Source organism: Lissotriton vulgaris, chromosome 7, assembly GCF_964263255.1.
Source record: "Lissotriton vulgaris chromosome 7, aLisVul1.2, whole genome shotgun sequence".
NCBI lineage: Eukaryota > Metazoa > Chordata > Amphibia > Caudata > Salamandridae > Lissotriton > Lissotriton vulgaris.
The window spans coordinates 890,672,662-890,691,620 of NC_141695.1; the positions used below are offsets into that span (position 1 = coordinate 890,672,662).

The following is an 18,959-nucleotide window of genomic DNA, read 5'->3' on the forward strand; positions in this document are numbered from 1 at the left end:
GCGCGTGTCAAAAAGGCGCGCTTTTAATTGGAAGGGAGGCATGTTTGCTCCCTCGCTGTCTCCTGTTTGCCCTGCCTGCCCAGACAGAAGATGTGCACGCGTACAGTGCGCACGCATGGCGCGCTTCCACTTTTTTGTATGGTATTCTGTTTTCCAGAGTCTCGAGGGAGTCCTTTGAACACTACGTTGCAGCACAACGCGCGCATGGCACACTTTTTTCTACTCCTTATTGAAGAGCAAAGTCCTCTTGAGTGGATTCCATACAGACCGACTCAATCAAACAAAACAATAAATGTATGTACATAGCACACGTTCTGTCTCTGCACAAGCAGACCGCAGTGCTACGATACATCCAACGCCACGGACAATACTGGGGTGTACAGAGCCTTCGTAGCCGTGCGTGCGCTGGATCAGCCAGTATACTAATCTGTCGCACCGGAGATATGCTAGCTAGTTGTTTTCCAGGTTTATATAGCGCAAACTCAGCCCGACAGTAATGGAAAGCGTAACAGGACAACTAGCTACATTCCACAAAAACACATTGACACAAAAACATATTGCCTTTTAGAAGACATAAAAATTAACTGATTTGCCCAAAGTCACATAATGGTGAGTCAACGCCATGACTACAAGCAAATTCCCCAGCTTCCCGCAAAGCTGTGCAGGTCATTACACCAGTATTTTTGCTTAAAGGAGATTGCTCCGTTTTTGCACGGGTCTGTTGGAGACAGGGCTAGTGTGCCTCTAATGTACTGTGTGGTGCGCCACAGTGATGCAGTGCATCATGTCTTGGTGTAGAAGGACATTATCGCAAAGTATTGATTGCTGCTTCAAATACCCGTAAAACGCTATAGGGTTTTCCATTCTTTATTTTCATGCCTGCAATTGTTGTGCTTTATACACATGAATTTCCCAACACGCAAACATTTTTGTAGGCTCCCATCTACAAATATACCTAAAGTTTCAGTTTGTGCCAAATTATTTGTTCATTTGCCTATAGCAAACTTATACTTGCTGTTTAAAATACCAGTGTAAATGTTGTGGATTAAGCAACATTGTAAGTACAACCCCAAAAACTCTAAGTATAACTAATGCGAGACCTGTTGCATTGCAAATGCTTGTTGATTTTTGGAGGAGTGGAGATAATATAAATATATTTTATTAGATTCATTTTATTAAGTACTGGAGATTAATTGATTTGCCCAGAATTAAAGGATGTTGAGCCAACGCTGGGACTCGAACCTGGCTCCCCCAGATCGAGAGTTGGCAGCTCTGCCCGCTTGGCCACATGCATATTTTTCATTTTGTATGTGAAAGTCATACACAAGTAGTATGGTTGTGTATGATCAAGTATAGTGAGCACATTCTCTGCTGAAATCGCTTTGGGAAGCAACAACAACAAATAATGAAAGTTTTACATGGAGTCTTGACTAAGAAAGGTAACTGGTCTGTGGATGGTTATTGCATTGTGATATAGTGTTCTTTAAAGATGTTCGTCGGGGGCATGTCCAAGATGGCGGCGAAATAGGACGTGGGTACCTATCCCTCCGGCGCCACCGTTTTAGCCTTGTTCTATCGCCCATTTTGGCGTCCATCCGTGCTTACCGGCGGGTGTGCTGGACGGTGGAGCTGTCCTGATTCCGGTGGAGAGCCCAGTTTTGGAGCACTTGTGGCCTTTCCTGCTGTGCGTGTCCTTCCCGGCCCTGGTATCACCTTGATCCCCGGTGCGATCCATGCTGGGAGTGCCTATCAGTGGACGCAAGCACTCCCCACTGGCAGGATCTTAGATAGAGATGCAGCTGGGCTTGGACGGGACTGGTGCAATCGCGACGGGACGCGAACTGAGGGCGACGCCATTTTAGGAGCTCTCATGAGCACCGGAGGTGCGCGAGTACGAGGACCCGTACTCCGGCTGTAGGTGTGCTTCCTGCTTTGATCCCCGACTGCTGTGCGGGGGGCCTGGAGCTGCGGTGCGGTAGTTTCTGTTGCGGTGGCGATCCCCCTGGAGGCTCGCAGATGAGGAGTAGCAGGCCGGGAGTGTGAGACGCTGCCTGCAGAGGCGAGACCCGGTCCGCTGATCGGCAGACGGAGCAGCGTCCAGCTGGGGCTGCCGCCGGTGCATGGAACTGGGAGAGTGAGGTGTTGCCCTGTTCTGAGTGCTGGTGAGGCGGTGACGGCGAGGCCTGGTGGGAGTGGTGCAGCAGCCCTGAGTCCTGGGCCCAGTCGGTGGAGTGACTGAACTTGGAAGCCTACGTTGAGAGCCTTGGGAGGTGCCCCAACCTTGTTATGACAGCAATGCCTTTCTTGCTGCAGTCTAAAATACCACGCCCTTGAGCTGTGCCTGGTGTGATTAATGTTACATCCACGATCGGCTCTGACAGGCTAGGAGTTGTGATGAGAATAGGCCTTGCCCCGGTGAGGCCTTAGCGAGTGCACCTTCCCCGAGCAAGTGACCACGTGGCAGGCTGCAGGAGAGCGGCCTGGTGGCTGTGGTAGCCCATCCTCCTGCCGGTGCTGGACCCTGGAGTCAGTAGGAGGTGGTGTGGTCACCCATATTGACCTGGCTCTCCCGGGGTGCGGCATTGTCTTGCTGACCTATGAGCGTGGCTGCCCCGCTGGTTCACATTCATCCTCGCGTTGATCCATAGCTGATGGGCAGGAGGATATTGTGCTGAAGGAGAGCTAGCTGGCCTGAGATCGGCAGAGAGCACGGAGGTGACGCAATTCCGCGGGGCGGGGCAGAGAGTGCGGTTCCCCCTGCGTGCCGGTGGTGCGCTGGCTCAGTTGGCCAGACCTGACAGCAAGGACCCGGGTTTAGCGTGAGGCCTGGCCCACTGCTCTCGTTCCGCAAAATGAGACTAGGGGTGTCACACAGAGGTCGCCCGGGGTCAATATGTCGTCGACCAGAAGAAGGAAAGAAAAATCCCTTAAGGACCTTCTGCAGAAAGCATCAGAGCACTCTGCATGACAGCCTGCAGCCAGGGCAGCACTGGTGGATGCGGAGGACACGCCAGCAACTTAGACCTTCATGATCAAGCTCTTCTCTGCTAGCAAAGAGGACATTTAGGACCTACGTTCACAACTGTCTGCGGACCTGGGAGAGGTTCGGCATGAGGTTGATGGCACTGGGGAAAGAGTGGCGACGCTGGAGGAGCACGATCTGAGTAGGGAAGACGATTTACACCAGCTACAGCAAGAGATGCTACGTCTTCGGGAGGAGAACATAGATTTGCAAACCCTCGCGGAAGACTTGGAGAACCGCTCCAGACGTAACATCCGAATCCGTGCGGTCCCGTGGAAAGGTTAAGGTGATGACCTCCGTGCCTACGTCAGCACTTTGTTCCTACAGATCCTTGGGGACGAGGAAGTACAGGAGATACAGTTGGGCCGTGTTCACAGAGTGGGCCTTACGCGTGGTGCTAATGCTCCCCCGACAAACTAGTCAGCGTTCATGACTTTCAACTGAAGGAACACATCCTGCATAGGGCTAGAGACCTTAATCCAGTGCAGTTCCGCGGTCACCATCCCACGCTTTACCAAGATTTGGCGGCTTCCACACTGCTTAAGCGCAGAGAATTTAAGCCCATCACCAACCATCTCCGAGAACAGAAGATTCCTTACTCCTGGGGCCATCCGTTCCACCTCATCTTCAAACATCAAAGCAAATTGCTTCAGATCCGGTCCTTGGAGGAAGCGTACGACACGTTGGGCATTGAGAAGAACCCAACTGGGACAGGTAATGCTAAGCCACTCCCTCGCAGACGACGTCGCTCCTCCGAATGGCATAGAGTTGGGGGATTGCTGCCAAGCCCCGCACCGGATACGGCTGCTAGCAAGCTGGAGAGGGAGGCGGCCCTCAGCAGTAGCACAGGTAACAGAAAGCCCTGCTACGCCTTGATGTACTAGGCATGGCAGCCACTTGGGTGCTTCATCCAGCGCCGGAGGGAGGAGGCGCTTCGACTGTGTGCAGTGTCTCCACACCCTGGTCATCGGAGTGACAGACACGTAAACCTTCCTGGGGTTAAACAATCCAGTAAAGCGATCTGCAATACTCTTCCTTTTAGAAAATGCTGGGGGTGATGTTTGTTTGCTCCCAGGGGCGTAGCAGGAGCTTGTGGCGCCCGGGTCTATCCCTCAGATAGCCGCTCCTTCGAGGGGAGGGGGGGTGCAGGGGGAAAAAGGACGGTGAGCACTTGAAAGATGTCCGAGAGACACGTAGTATTGCTGCTAATAGTTACCTCGATCTTAGATAAACATCCTGCTACTTGTGTCTTTATTCCAAGTGTTGTGATCACAAAAAATACACCAGGGTGCAAACACTATTTGAATGTGAATTTCCACCCGTGTTTTAGTTCTGCAGTAATCAATAGGGAATAAAGCGCTCAAATGTTTTTCGAGCATGAATTTCGTGTTGGCGCTAACCCTACTGCACAGTTTTGAAGACAATTATTTATTTGAAAGGTTTTTTATAGCACTGGCTAGACCCGAAGGTATCAGAGCGCTTTACATGAGTATCAGAATTTGAATGCATAAAATACATTTATTCCAAAACTGAGACAAATGCTTTCAACAAGACGACCTATCAGAATAACCTCAGCTATACAATAAGGCTACATGCATTGCCTGCCTGAGGTGCATTATCAGAGCTGCGTGAATAACTGCGTCAGCCCCGTGCCTGAGGTGCATCATCAGAGCTGTGTGAATAACTGCGTCAGCCCCGTGCCCGAGGTGCATCATCAGAGCTGTGTGAATAACTGCGTCAGCCCCGTGCCCGAGGTGCATCATCAGAACTGTGTGAATAACTGCGTCAGCCCCGTGCTCGAGGTGCATCATCAGAGCTGTGTGAATAACTGCGTCAGCCCTGTGCCCGAGGTGCATCATCAGGGCTGTGCGAATAACTGCGTCAGCCCCGCGCCCGAGGTGCATCATCAGAGCTGTGTGAATAACAGCGTCAGCCTCGTGTCCGAGGTGCATCATCAGAGCTGTATGAATAACTGCGTCAGCCCCGTGCCCGAGGTGCATCATCAGAGCTTTGTGAATAACTGCGTAAGCCCAGTGCTAGAGGTGCATCATCAGAGCTGTGTGAATAACTGCGTCAGCCCCGTGTCCGAGGTGCATCATCAGAGCTGTGTGAATAACTGCGTCAGTCCTGTGCCGAGATCGACTGCAGCGGATACTTGCATCCAGAAACTTAATTCTCTGTGCACCTACCCACACCAAAATATTAACCAACTCTGAAGCCCTGCACTCACACCCCACAAAACAGCATTGCTCATTTAGAAGACGGACACACATTGAATTTGGAGCTTCTTCTGCGTTGAAGGTAATTTCTATAAATTACTATTGAATTCTTGTTTTCTACTCCCAGTTTGATAGACCACCATCAAACACGTTGACCCAGATCGCTGTCCCCAGATAACCCCCATGTCATTGCTTTCCCTGTGCCACCCGGCCTGAGCCTCCTCTGCAGTTACATGGGGTGAGGCGTCGCTCCCCAACGAAAGGCAGAGGCGGTGGTGTTCCATGAGGCTGTTCCTTGCCGTGGGACATCAGACTGCACTGCTGCGGGGAATGTCCCCCAGGGGACCCAGGCAGCGGGGCGCACCTACTGCGCTTAGGGTACTGGGACTGGGGGCTAAGCAGGGCCTCGAACTCCATGGGCCGCTTCAGAGTGGCACCGCACGCCATGCTGCCTTCCGTGAAGCCGGCCAGGAAGAGAGCAGTTATCGGCGCGGGGTGGAGACACTGGCGCAGTGAGTGTGCGCGCGACCAAATCTGCGCGTGGCCAGCTCTTGTCGCTCCCTCTCCCATTCACAATGCTGCGCGTGTGCACAGCTCTCGTCTCGTTTTGTCGGATTTTCTTGGCTGAAACGATCACTATAGTTCTCTGGCAAGAGCGCGTTTCTAGCCGAGACCTAAAAAGGAGGAAGCTCAGGCAAATCGTAGTGCACCTGAATATTTACTGAAAGAACCAGAAAAAGTGGAAATGTTGTGCCCAATGAGAGAAATGCCAGGAGGAGGCTATGTACACGTCCCATGGTCCAGACAGGATTTTTGTTATCATTTACAAATGGTTTTCCGAAACTCAGAGAGAAACCTATAGAGTGGTCCAGGGAAGTCGAAAGATTTGTAAAAGTCTCGAAAGTATTGTTAAAAGATTTGGATGGTTTATTCGACATTGTGGTCCCTGCAGATTTGTGGACAGAATGTAAAATTACCATAAATTGGCCCAGTGAGGAGTACCTCAGAGACCCAAAGACAGGAGCCCCATCAGATGTCATGAAGAAGTACCATCAAGCCATAACCTTCTTGAAAGGGAAAGTAACCCCAAAAGAGACAGATTGGACAAGAATAGACAGAACTACCCAAAATAAAGATGAATCAGTACATGCATATAATGAGCGCCTTTTACAGGTATTCAAGCAGTACAGTGGGTAAGAAAACATTGATACGAAAGACATGACACATTTTATTTATCGTTTTGTGTCAGGGTTGAGGCCAGAAATTACACAAATGATTAAAGATCATAAAATTTGTTGGCAGGCCAAGCCTGTCGACGAAATTTTTAAGTATGCAAAGTATTGTGGGGATGAAATCGACAACAGACGAAAGAATCTAGAGGAGAAGGTAATGCGGCACAAGTAAAATTAGCAGAGCAACAGGAACTTCAATTAAATCAGCTGAAAAATAATTCAAGACAAGGGGAAGAAAATGGGGGCAAACCAAGGGGGAAGGATAAACAGGAAGGAGACAAAGAAAAGGTTTCCCTGTCACGGGTGCGGGAAGTTGGGGCATTGGAGGAACGAGTGTAAGGCTGTACTGAGTAATCATGTAAAAACTCACAATTTAAATTCACAGACGCAGAATTAGGTGTCAAGGATACCACAGCAACAGGTAATACAAAACCAGTTACCCTTTGCCCCTATGCCAGATTTTGGGAGCCAAGCAAAATAACAGTGTGGATAATATGAATTAGGAGGGAAATACCAAAAAGAACCCAGTGACTTCACAGTTCCTTTTGAGTGGCAAATTTTTTAAAGATGATAATTATTGACGGTGCCGGAGAGGGAAGGACGAGGAATGCGTACTTGGCGCATCTTTGCCGGTAGATCAAACAGGTCCATACATACAGGGAAAAGTTAAAGGAAATGATGTTACCTTTCTGTTGGACACTGGTGCTACCCGTTTTACTGTAAGAACAGCAGACGTTCCAAACCTCTCGGGAGAAGCAATCCAAGTACAGAACCCATTGAGGTACAAATAGGGAACTTTAAAGAAATGCATAAGTTTGTAGTATGTGATTCTAGTCTAGTAAACTTATTAGGTAGGGATTTGTTGTGCAAAATGAATTGCACCATCTTTTGCACCACAAGTGGTGTTGAAATTCAGACTCCAGATGAAGATGGAATTTACAAATTAATGTTAGCCAAGCAAGAAACTGAAATAAAAAAAAATGACCTTAGATGATTAACCAACTGAATTGCAGAAAACTGTGAATCCTGACATACGGGATTTTACCGGAAAAGATGTAGGATTAGGCAAATGTGGACCCGATAAAAGTGACAGTGAAAGAAGGTGCAGTTTACCCAAATATTAGACAGTACAAAATGAGCCCAGAAAAACAGCAGGTGTTGCTGCAGAAATAGAGCATTTGGTCGAGCAAGGTATTTTGCAAGAAATAGTGAGCAGTCCATGTAATTCACCTACAATTGGCATAAAGAAACGGAGCGGAAAGTACAGGGTCGTGCAAGACCTTCGAAAAATTAATAAAATTGTCGCCCCATGTTGCCCAGTTGTGCCAAGTCCCGCAGTAATTCTGTATCAGATACCGTGGGGAGCTGGATGGTTCACCGTAATTTATTTATGTCATGCCTTTTTCTCCAGTCCATTGCGTCCAGACAGTAAACTTATTTTCGTTCAAGTTCGACAAGCATGTCTATGTCTGGAATTGCGTTCCTCAGGGGTATACTGAAAGTCCTTAGATTTTTTATCAGATTCTGAAAAAATGTCTCGAGTCTTTCGTGCTGCCCGGACAGTTTGTCCTGGTACAGTATATAGACAACCTGATGGTGGCGTCAAAAACTCGTAATGACTGTTGTTGACACAATTGCATTACTGAATCACTTAGCCAAAGGTGGACATAAAGTGTCACCAGAAAAGCTACAATTTTGTACCACTCCAGTGAAGTATCTGGGGCACCAGATAGAGAGCGGTGTGCGAAATAACTAGGAACATGAATCTGCCTAAACACAAAAAGAGATCAGAATGTTTCTTGGAGGTGTGGGTTACTGCAGAAAGTGGATTGTGGGATTTGCAGTCCTAGCTAAGCCACTGATACAAATGACAAAGAAAAGAGTAAAGGACCCAGTAGAATGGGATAACAAGTGTATGACTGCTTTCTTGAAATTGCAAGACTGTCTGTGCTCAGCTCCAGCTTTAGGAATGTCTGATTATTCAAAAGAATTTGCACTGTTTTATGATGCATGTGACAATTGTGCACTGCCTGTCTGACTCAAACCCATGGTTTAATGCGACGTCCTGTAGCATATTTTTCTGCTACACTGGATCCAGTAGCATCTGTATTGCAGGGATGTCTGAAAGAAGTAGCTGCAACTTGCATGAGTATTGAGCAAAGTGAGTCCATCATTATGGGACACTCCGTAACCGTTTATGTCCCACATGCAGTTGTGATTCTATTGACAAGAACACGTACTCAGTATCTGACTCCCAGTCGGCTGACTAGGTATGAGTGAGTTATTCTAGTTGCAGAAACTGTAACCATTGCCAGATGTACTGTTCTGAACCCAGATACCCTGTTACCCAATTCACCTTTTGAAGAAGTAAAAGAGGAACTCGAACACAATTGTATCGACCTCACAGAATATAGTACTAAACCACAACCAGACATACGAGAAGAACCATTAATAAATTCAGAACATGAGTTGTTTGTAGATGGTTCAGGCATGCGACATGAGGAAGGAGGATTGAGTGCTGCTTTTGCTGTGTGCACATTGGGTGGTATAGTCGAAGCATCCTATTTACCTGGAGTCAAGTCTGCACAAGTAGCCGAACTGATTGCACTGACAAAAGCCTGCAAAATTGTAAAAGATTGGAAAGTAACCATATACACTGATAGCCAGTATGGTTACAGGGTTGTGCATGACATTCGCCAACTTTGGATGCAAAGTGAGTTCATGACTTCTTCAGGTACTCCCATTAAAAATTGACATTATGTAAAAGATTTGCTAGAAGCAATTCAATTGCCAGAAACAGTGGCTGTGGTCAAGTGTTCTGCTCACCAATCTGGAAATGACAAAGTGACAGCAGGTAATCGTTATGCTGACCAAGTAGCCCAACCTTGTGCAAAATTCAAAATAGCAGTGAACAAGAAAATTGAGGCCTATGGAAGCAGCTGCCAACTTATGTTGCTTGGACGTGTGAAAACGTGGGAGGAAGTGAGAGATTTACAAAATGAAGCAGAACTAAAAGAAAAGAAAGAATGGGAAAACATAGGATGTCAGAGGAGGGCTGCAGATGGTGTCCTTGTTTATTTGGATGGGAGACCTGTGTTACCAGACTGTAGGCTTGCTCCTATGGCTAGAATGTACCACGGAGACACCCACATAGGTAGAGATGCAATGATCAGGTTGTTCAGACAAACCTGGCTTAATGCGAGGGTCAGGAATGTGGCAGAGTCTTTGCCAGAGGTGCCTGATTTGTCAACAAAGGAATCCCGGAAGGAGAACTGTAGTTTGCCCTGGAAAAATTGGAAAGGCAGAAGGCCCATTCATAAGACTACAACTTGATTTCATTCAGTTACCCCCTTGTCGAGGACTGAAGTATGCCCTTGTCATTGTCTGCCTGTTTTCAAAATGGGTGGAAGCCTACCCTACCCAGAGAAATGATAGCATCACTGTAGCCAAACTCTTACTGAGAGAGCTCATATCACATTTCGGTTTTCCAATAACGATAGAGTCAGACCGAGGGTCTCACATTAATAATGAAATAATTTGTCTAATCTGTGAAGAATTAAAAATTGAGCAAAAACTGCACTGTGCATACCGCCCAGAGACTTCTGGCGTGGTAGAACAATTGAATGGCACACTCAAGTCAAAATTGGTAAAGATGTACGACTCTACCCGATTGGAGTGGCCTGATGCTTTACCTCTTATTCTGATGGGACTCAGAAGCATTCCAGACAGAAAAACAGGCTTGAGTCCCCATGAAATACTCATGGGAAGAGCAATGAGGCAGGCATGGGAACCAGGACACAAACTGATAAATATTATGTATGATTTAGTGTTTGAGTACTGCAAAGAACTGGCTGATCAAGCGCGTTCTCTCTCTCACCAGGTTGGGGGGAAGACGCTGTCGCCAGACAATCAACTCAAGCACATGATCTGAATCCAGGTGATTGGGTAGTGATAAAGGAACACAACCGAGAATCTTGCCTAGCACCAAGGTGGGGAGAGCCACATCAAGTGATATTGGTTACCACCACAGCTGTAAATTGCAAGAGAAGTCCTAACTGGATCCATGCGAGTCACACTAAAAAGGTGACTGAACCTAATCAAATAGGAGCTGAAGGTTGTGCAGTTGAGGGGTCTCAAGAAGTTGATCCTGAAGTAGCTGATAAGGAACAACCGAGCACCAGTCACGATGAATGGATTCCAGTAGTTGACCTGCAGAGATTGTGAGAACCAGAAGTCAAACCTATCTAGATAGAGTGATAGTGAGGATAAGTCAGGACTAGAAGAATGCACTCAGATTACAGAAATCAAAGCCAATAGTAATTCTGAGGAGGATCAGATAAGGAGAGATGTGCTTAGACATTAGAAACACCAACCAAAACTCCTGAGTCTAAGGAGAGACAGATAGGTATTAGGGCGCAAGCTCAGGCGGAAGACAATCAAGAAATCAAAAGACATGATCAGGACCATATAGGTGTAGAAAAAAACATGTTCAGGAAGAAGGCGGCAAACAGAGTCAAAGTCAAATTCAGCAAGCTCCTGAACAAGGTCAGATTAGTATTCAGGCAGAAGAAACTAAAATAAGCCCTGGACAAAGTCAGGTAGAGAGGAATTCAGAAGAAGACCATGAACAAATTATGCCACAACTAAATGGAAATAAAAGAACATCTAAAGAAACTCAAAACAGAGTGCCAGTTAACAGACTCAGAAAGAGATAAGTGGCCTGATTTTGTCAAAAGACAAATTTCGCCTTAAAACAATAAATGAAGAACCAGAGCAAGTAAATGAAATATCGAGCCAAGCTGGACCATCCATAGAGAAACCACGGAGAAGTCCATGTACAAAAAGACTAAATAATACGTTCAGAGGCCCGGAATGGACCTACTTCATCCTTGAAGACTTCGAAAACTTGGAAATAAGTGACGTAAGTGATGACAAATTAATTGCTGATCAGACTGACAAAGAAGTGAGACCAGCCTGAAGAGAGATACACAGGTTAAGGGACTGTGTAAAGTTACAAAGAGGGGGCCAAGACTCCTTAGTCAGATATGGCTGAATCTAGCAGTCAGAAAACCAAAAAGAAATTGTGTAAAAACATGCTGTAGAATATGCACATGTAGTATAGTGATAGTACTCATATCATGGGTAGGACTGACATTAGCCATTCCTTCTCCAATGAGTAAAAACATGCAGAATGACACGAGTATATTTGAAAAGATAGATACACCTGAAAAGTGAGATACACATAGGAAAGTAGACAGGCTCAAACAACATAAAGTAGATTTAGAAGCACCAGATGAGGTAGATTTACACTATGGTAGAGCTAGAAATAGAACTAATTAGAATGTATTTGCTAATTTGTTAGTACATTATATAGAAGCTATGGAAATCAGTGATTGTTATGTATGCATGAAATTACCCACAACGGTAGCTGAAGGGCTTACATACCACCATTTGCCTCTGACATATGGTATTTCATGTAGTATTTTAGCTAGTTTATTCTATAGAACTGGAAAGTTACAGTATTATTCTAATTTTGATGTGATCTTCTCTGAAGTTCCTTTACATAGAAATCTAAACCCTGTCCTTAGTACTAGAGACTCAACACATTTTATGGGAGAATATTTCCCAACAGTAGGAGCAATAGATATAGCTGAAGCACACAAAGATAATTTAACATGCAAGTTACATGAGAAGGAGAAAATATTTCTAAATTTAGATGAAAAAAGGAGACAGGATTTTCATAGAAAAGCCACTGTACAGAAACGCTAAATTCCTAAGTGGGCTGAAATTGAAGAGTGTACCTCAAATGGCAAGACTCAAGCTGCTATGTTGCTGGATGTCGAAAAGAAAGGGAAACTATGTCTCCATAGAGAGAAAACAGATTATTATAATAATATATTCATTGGTTCCAGTGAATGTGAACTTCAAAGTAAATTTCAAAGTAATTGGGGGTTGGGGTTTCAAAGATGGAACTGAACCAGTATTTCCCAGAATTTATTATAATTTTGGGACAAAGGCATATTTTTAAATTGCCTGATCACTGGTATGGGAGTCGCTATTTCGGAATAGTATTCCCAAAGGTATATCATGTCAAAAGAATAACAGGAAGCAATGAAGAAAACACTGGACTAACACGTAATAAAGGAGCTAGTTTTGCTGAAATAGTAGGTGATATATTTAGTGGGAGTGGTTCTGAATACTCAAAGAATTTGCAAATTGTCAACAGTGGTGGATCGCTTATCGACTGAGACTGCTAGCGGATTTCTAATGATCAATACCGAATTAGTTGCTTTAAGATCAATGGTTTTACAAAATCGACTTGCTCTTGACATATTATTAGCAAAAGAAGGCGGAGTCTGTAGAATGCTGAAAACGCAACATTATTGCACATACATACCAGACGAAAGTATCGAGATTGGAAATTATGCAAGAAACATTATACATTTGAGAGAAGAATTGAAACCACTGGAGGTTGATAGTGAATGGAAGAGGCTAATTGATGGTCTCTCCTCTGTAGGTAGTTGGTTTACTAATGTAGGAAAGAGTTTTGAAGGTAAAATACTCATGCCAATATCGGAAATAGCCCTATGGTTTCAGGTATAATGATTTGGTGTAAGTGTTGCAGAAACAAAAAGACATATACAGTAAATAAGGAAAGAAAAGAAATTTTAAAGAAATTGAGCAGGAAGAATTAAATGGAAATTTATATAAAAAGATGAAAAATGTTCAAATTAACAATGAGTAAAGACCAAATAGAACGTTTGAAGAGACTGAATTGTGAAAGTGTTGAAAGTTGGCATCTGTTTCTGTAATTTGTGATTATATAAAATATCATAAAAGAGGGGATTGGTGGAGCAAGGTTTCACACGTAAAGAGACTTGCTTGGATTCAATCCTCTCAAAATAACCTCTAATGTATTAATCAACATGTTTGTCTAACTAATAATTGCACCACACGACATTTCTAGTATCTATGGGAAGCTTACCTATGTGCTTTTATTAACAGTGACTAGAGTGACCTAATATGACCGCCGCAACGCGAGAATTTCACTGCGCATGCGTCTGCCACACTGACGTGGAATGACGCACTCTTTGCTTTGGTGGGAAATCTTTGCTTCTGCGTACTAGAACTAAAGATGGCTGCTTTATGTTTCACATGCTAATGCTTATGCTGCTGCTTGTAATAAACATTGATCGTTCTGCTTAACTATTAATGCTATAGTTAAAATAAAGTAATGGGAATAGAGCATATATAAGTGGTATACAGTGCATTCATTTATTCTTTGTTCTAAAATTGATTCTCTGTGACTTTGCTACTAGCTCGTGTTTGGGCCTGGAGAATGAATGTAACTTCATATTTAAAACCCTCATCGCGCATGTGCAGGATTTTCTAAGAGTCCTCGAGCCATGGCATTGAACCTGTGCCAGTAACAGTCTTGACTGTGATGCGCCTGGAAACCGACCGTATGAACTTCCAAGAGGAAGACAACTTGTTAAATTATTTTAACATTGTATTTACTAGTGGACCATTCATTGTTGGGTGGAATAAAAGTGCATGGGAATAAAAGTGCATGGGAAAATACAATTATGGGCGGGAAAGATAATTTGCATTATTGAATAAAATGATCTCATATTAGTATGGTGTGATGACCTCTCCATTCATTGTTGGGTGGAATAAAAGTGCACGGGAATAAAAGTGCATGGGAAAATACAATTATGGGCGGGAAAGATAATTTGCATTATTGAATAAAATGATCTCATATTGGTATGGTGTGATGACCTCTCCTCACCTTTTGACCAATCAAATTGAGGGAACACACAAATTCGCAACACTGCGGGGTGGTACATTTCCCTGGAAAAAGGTATAACTAAGGTAGGCTTAGCTAGTTAGATTGTCCGACTTGTCCGAATAGCTGACCTGTCACTGACCCAACGTACTCAATAGGCGATCGAGAACAGAGGTGCTGGCGAAGCACTCTGTCAGAAGAATCGATAACCCAATCGGGGTCCGGCTGTTAGCCGCAGAGAGGAGTGTGACGCTGGCGTTGCACTTATCGGAGGGTACCTGTCCTGACCTGCATCCGTCCTGATTTGGTCTTCACCTGTCCTGATCTGAACCTGTCCTGTTCTTCGGCACCGTCCTGAGCGGAACCTGTCCTGTTCTTCGGCACCTGAACTATTGGGAGTCCTGTATCTTCATCCCAGCCCGTGGCCAGGGTTGGTCTTCACACCATTCTATGTAAATATAATCTCTGTGGGTACGTCATCGTACTGTTTCCCTTTTCTAACTTTCCTATGTTCAAATGCTTAAAGTCTCACAAAATCTCTGCATATTTTTGCTTTGATCATTATCTTCCTAATTGAAAGAGTTTTAATCGCAATGTATGGACTCTGACATTTAAAATTTTACGTAGATAAAGTGTTTAAATCTTTCTTGAGTCTGTGGTTATTTTATAAATGTAAATGTTATTTTCTGCCGATTATGCTAACTCCCTTGATCCCTTGGGACTAAATGCAGGTGACGGGGATTGGTAAGTCAAATGGTATAGGTATAAGTCCTAAGGTTTATTAAAATCCTGATTAGCAAGAGTTACCTGTTCAAGGTGTGTATGTTTATGGGCCCAGGTGACTACAGTAAACGAGCAGGTCAACCCACGCTCTATCAACAGGCCCTCACAACCCGAGGCCTCAATAGACCATCAGGCCATCCGGAACTTTGCGCATGGATCACTGACAGCGTCGCCACACTGAAACCTACTTAATCCAACAAGTGCCCCAAACGAAGTGTAACTTCCAAAAGCTGGGGAAACACTGACATGCCAGAAAGAGACTTGCCAACATAGCAGCCCACAAAATAGCCCTCGGCAACTAACACCGGCACAGCAACGAAGCCAAGAAAGCAGCCATCTCCATTTGTATCGATCTACGGCCAAACACGAAAAGGAACTCTTCAAACTAGTCAAAGAATCCCCAACCCAACAGCCACTGAAAACACCATGTACCCCCTTTCAAGAACTCTGCAACACCTTTTCAACCTACTTCATAGCAAGATCACCAGCATCTACAGCAAATTCAACATCCAACCAGTCACTCATCACCCATGACCTCAACGAACCAGCGAACAGCAGCCAAACCATCACCACCTGGTCAACGCTCACACCCCTCACCACCTCCGCCATCATGTCTTTCATCCACTCCGGGGCACCCACTGACCCCTACCCCCACCACCTCTACAGCCTTGCAACGAACCCCATCAGCACACAACTCACCAGCACCTTCAACATCTCTATCTCCACAGCAACCTTCCCGAAGATGGAAACACACAGACGTCAAACCCCTCCTGAAGAAACCCTCCACTGACCCTCAACTTTCTCAAAAACTATTGCTGATCTCCCTGCTCCCCCACCTGGCCAAAGCTCTCGAAAATACCAGCAACCAGCAACTCACTGAATTCCTGGAACAAAACCATCTACTTGACACCTCAATCAGGATTCCGTGACAACCACAGCATTGAGAACACGCAGATCGCCGTCAGTTACATCAGAACACTCCTCGACCGTGGAGAAACCGTGGCCCTGATTCTACTCAACCTCTCCGTGGCATTCGACAGTCTCGTACAACACCCTCATCAACTGACTCCACAAAATAGGCCTACAGCAAGATGCCCTCAAGTGGACCGCCTCCTTCCTCACAGGACGTACACAGCGCATCAGACTGCCTCACTTCATCTTCACACTCAAAGACATCATATGCGACGTACCACAAGGATCATCCCTCAGCCCCATCCTGTTCAACACCAACATCCCCCCACTCGCAGACACCGTCAGATTCAACTGACGGAAACTCCTACGCAGATGACACTATACTGATCCTCTCGCTGATTGAGGACTGCTCTAAAACCAACTTTTGCAACAGCTGAATCCAACTCAACTACAACAAAACCGAAGTGCTGATCTTAAGGAAGAACACATCTGCACTGAACCAGAGCTGGCAGCCTGCAGAACCTGGACCCACACCGACCGACCGACCAGGCACAAAACCTCGGCATCAACCTTGACAGCCAACCGACAATGAAACAACATGTTAATGCAGTCACCTCCTCCTGCTTCCACACACTTTGCATGCTCCACAGAATCTTCAGATGGATTCCAAACACCAGAAAGACCATCACACAAGCCCTCGTCTACAGCTGCCTCTAGTACGGCAACACCCTCTACACCGGCCTTTCCACCCAGCTCCTCAGAAGACTCCGGACCATACAGGCAGACTCATCCTAGACCTCCCCCACCTGGGGGACCTCCACTGGCTCCCCATCCAGAAAATATGTCAGATCAATATCCTCACACATGCCTACAAAGCCCTCCATGAAACAGGACCTGCATCCCTCAACCATCAACTGAACTTCCCCCATCCCACTAGACACCTGGGGTCCTCTTCACTAGCCCTTGCACACACTCCCTGCATCCATTGCAGCAGTGGCAGCACCTTCTCCTACACCGCTGACAAGAACTGGAACGACCTTCCCCTCCGGCTCCGTACAAGTCCCCTTTCTGGCGGACTAAAGAAAGAGACTCAAGATCTGGCTCTTTGACACAGACACAACGGCCAGATACCCCCATAGGGGTGAGACTGTTGCACTCCACAAATGCTGTTTGATTGATAGTTGCAAAGCAATGAAGGGGAAAGAAATGCACCTCGTTACAGCACATGCACGCAATATACATCGGCAATTCATGGGTGTGTAAATCAATGTGTTACAGAGATGGTTACACACAGTGTAGGAGCCACATGCCTTAGCTCACTGGCAATACTTCAAATTGTAGTTCAGTGAAGTATAAACGATTCAGGTGGAAATTAGGGTAAACTGCAAAATCCCATGTTTAATAAAAACAAAAATACTGCTCCTAACCTGGGAAGGTATTACTACGCATGTATGTTACTGGTGGGATTTTCGTTTAAACTCTTTAGCCTCCTAGATTCGCCCCTCCCAACCTAGATGCGGTCCTGGCCCTTCTCACCTCTTTGCTCTGCTTTTGCACCTCCCGGGCTGCCTCCCGATAACCGCACTGAACCAGATGCTGATGCACGAGCGCCAACAGGCGCCGTTCAGGGTCCGGGGAAGCCATGCTGCTACCAACGCCTGCCATGCACTAAGCACACTTCAGACACGCTTCCGGCGCGTCGCGAGATGTATGCCGGGACACGTAGTCTGATTCCTTTAACTCAATTTCCGGTTCTGCGCATCGAGTTCGCTGAGACCTGCAGTCACAGATGTTAATATTTCCCTACCAGTACGCCATGTTTACGCGTTGACCCTGGAAGTAATTCCTCCATCTGGGTTACTTTTTTTTTGGGCGGGCACTTCATGACTCCCGCCGGGAAACTTAGTATTTTCTTGTGAATGCCTAACTTGGCTTTCTCTTTCTTTATATATGCTGACGCCTCGTTTGATAGCCATACAGATAGTGGCTTCCGTATAAACAATTAAGGGATTTTATTATTATATTGTAGAAAGCGACTCAATATTTTCAAATGTGCAAACAAATGCAGTCTCCTGGATTGATTAACACTCCAATATAGCTTTCAAGTTTTACTGCTCCATTTGTTGACTACTTAGACCTGCCTGTTTTGTTTTCACTTAGAATTCGGAGACTTGTAGACATATTCCACCCAGTAAAAACGCAGAACTACAAGTCCCAGAGCTCTAAGTCAAAACCGGGACTGAAGTAACGGGTCACACGGACACCTCAAATTGGGAAACTTGCCTGCAATGCTCGGATCTGGTAATAGTGATTTCGGGCTTAAATCCCATCCGTATGAAGTTCAATGTAAAATTACATTTACATATTTCTGATGTGGTGATGAGTTCTCAAATCGTCTTAAAGGAAGTTACACTTGGCGGAACGGTATGGAAGATTTATTTATTATAACATTTGTAGAGCGCGAACGAAGGCCCTAGGGCATCTCGGCGCTGATAACTGAAATGTTAAACCCACAAGGGGTGCCTAGGTGATAGTCAGGATCATTGGTTAAAAAGCCAGGTCTTCAGATTCTTTCGAAAGGACCAGAGGGAAGTACTGGCCTTGATAGAAAGAGGAAGAGTGTTCCACAGCTTCGGTGCCGCTACGAGAAATCGTCTGTCACCCCAATGGACCGTTTTCGTTCGGGGGACCACCAGGTCAAAGGAGCTGGAGGAACGCAGTGTTCTGGAAGGACAGTAGGGGGTCAAATTCTGAGTGAAGAACACTGGTCCAGCGTTATGTAAGGCCTTGTAGATCAAACACAATGACTTGAACTTGATCCTTTTCTTCACTGGGAGCCAATGGAGTTGCCGTATGATGGGGGACACTGATTGGTATTTTGTGGTTCGCCCTAGCAGCCTGGCTGCCGCGTTCTGGATGGCCTGCATTTTTATTAACACTCTCTCCTGGGCACCTAGGAACAGAGCATTGCAATAATCTAGGGTGGAGAGAACCAGGGCACTGAC

At 45.7% G+C, this 18,959-nt stretch overlaps 1 protein-coding gene across 5 annotated transcripts in view; it reads right to left on the bottom strand.

The window, feature by feature from the left end:
• The window catches only part of TCOF1 (treacle ribosome biogenesis factor 1), a 338,714-nt gene extending 320,991 nt beyond the window's left edge, over positions 1-17,723 (bottom strand). For 4 of the 5 annotated variants that reach the window (XM_086931305.1, XM_086931303.1, XM_086931304.1 and 1 more), the window contains exon 1: positions 17,491-17,723. In XM_086931305.1, the coding sequence (XP_086787431.1) occupies positions 17,491-17,619 (129 nt within the window). In that variant the 5' untranslated portion in view covers positions 17,620-17,723. The remainder of the gene's footprint in view (positions 1-17,490) is intronic. The other variant, XM_086931306.1, reaches the window with a different exon arrangement.
• Positions 17,724-18,959: the final 1,236 nt, after the last annotated feature.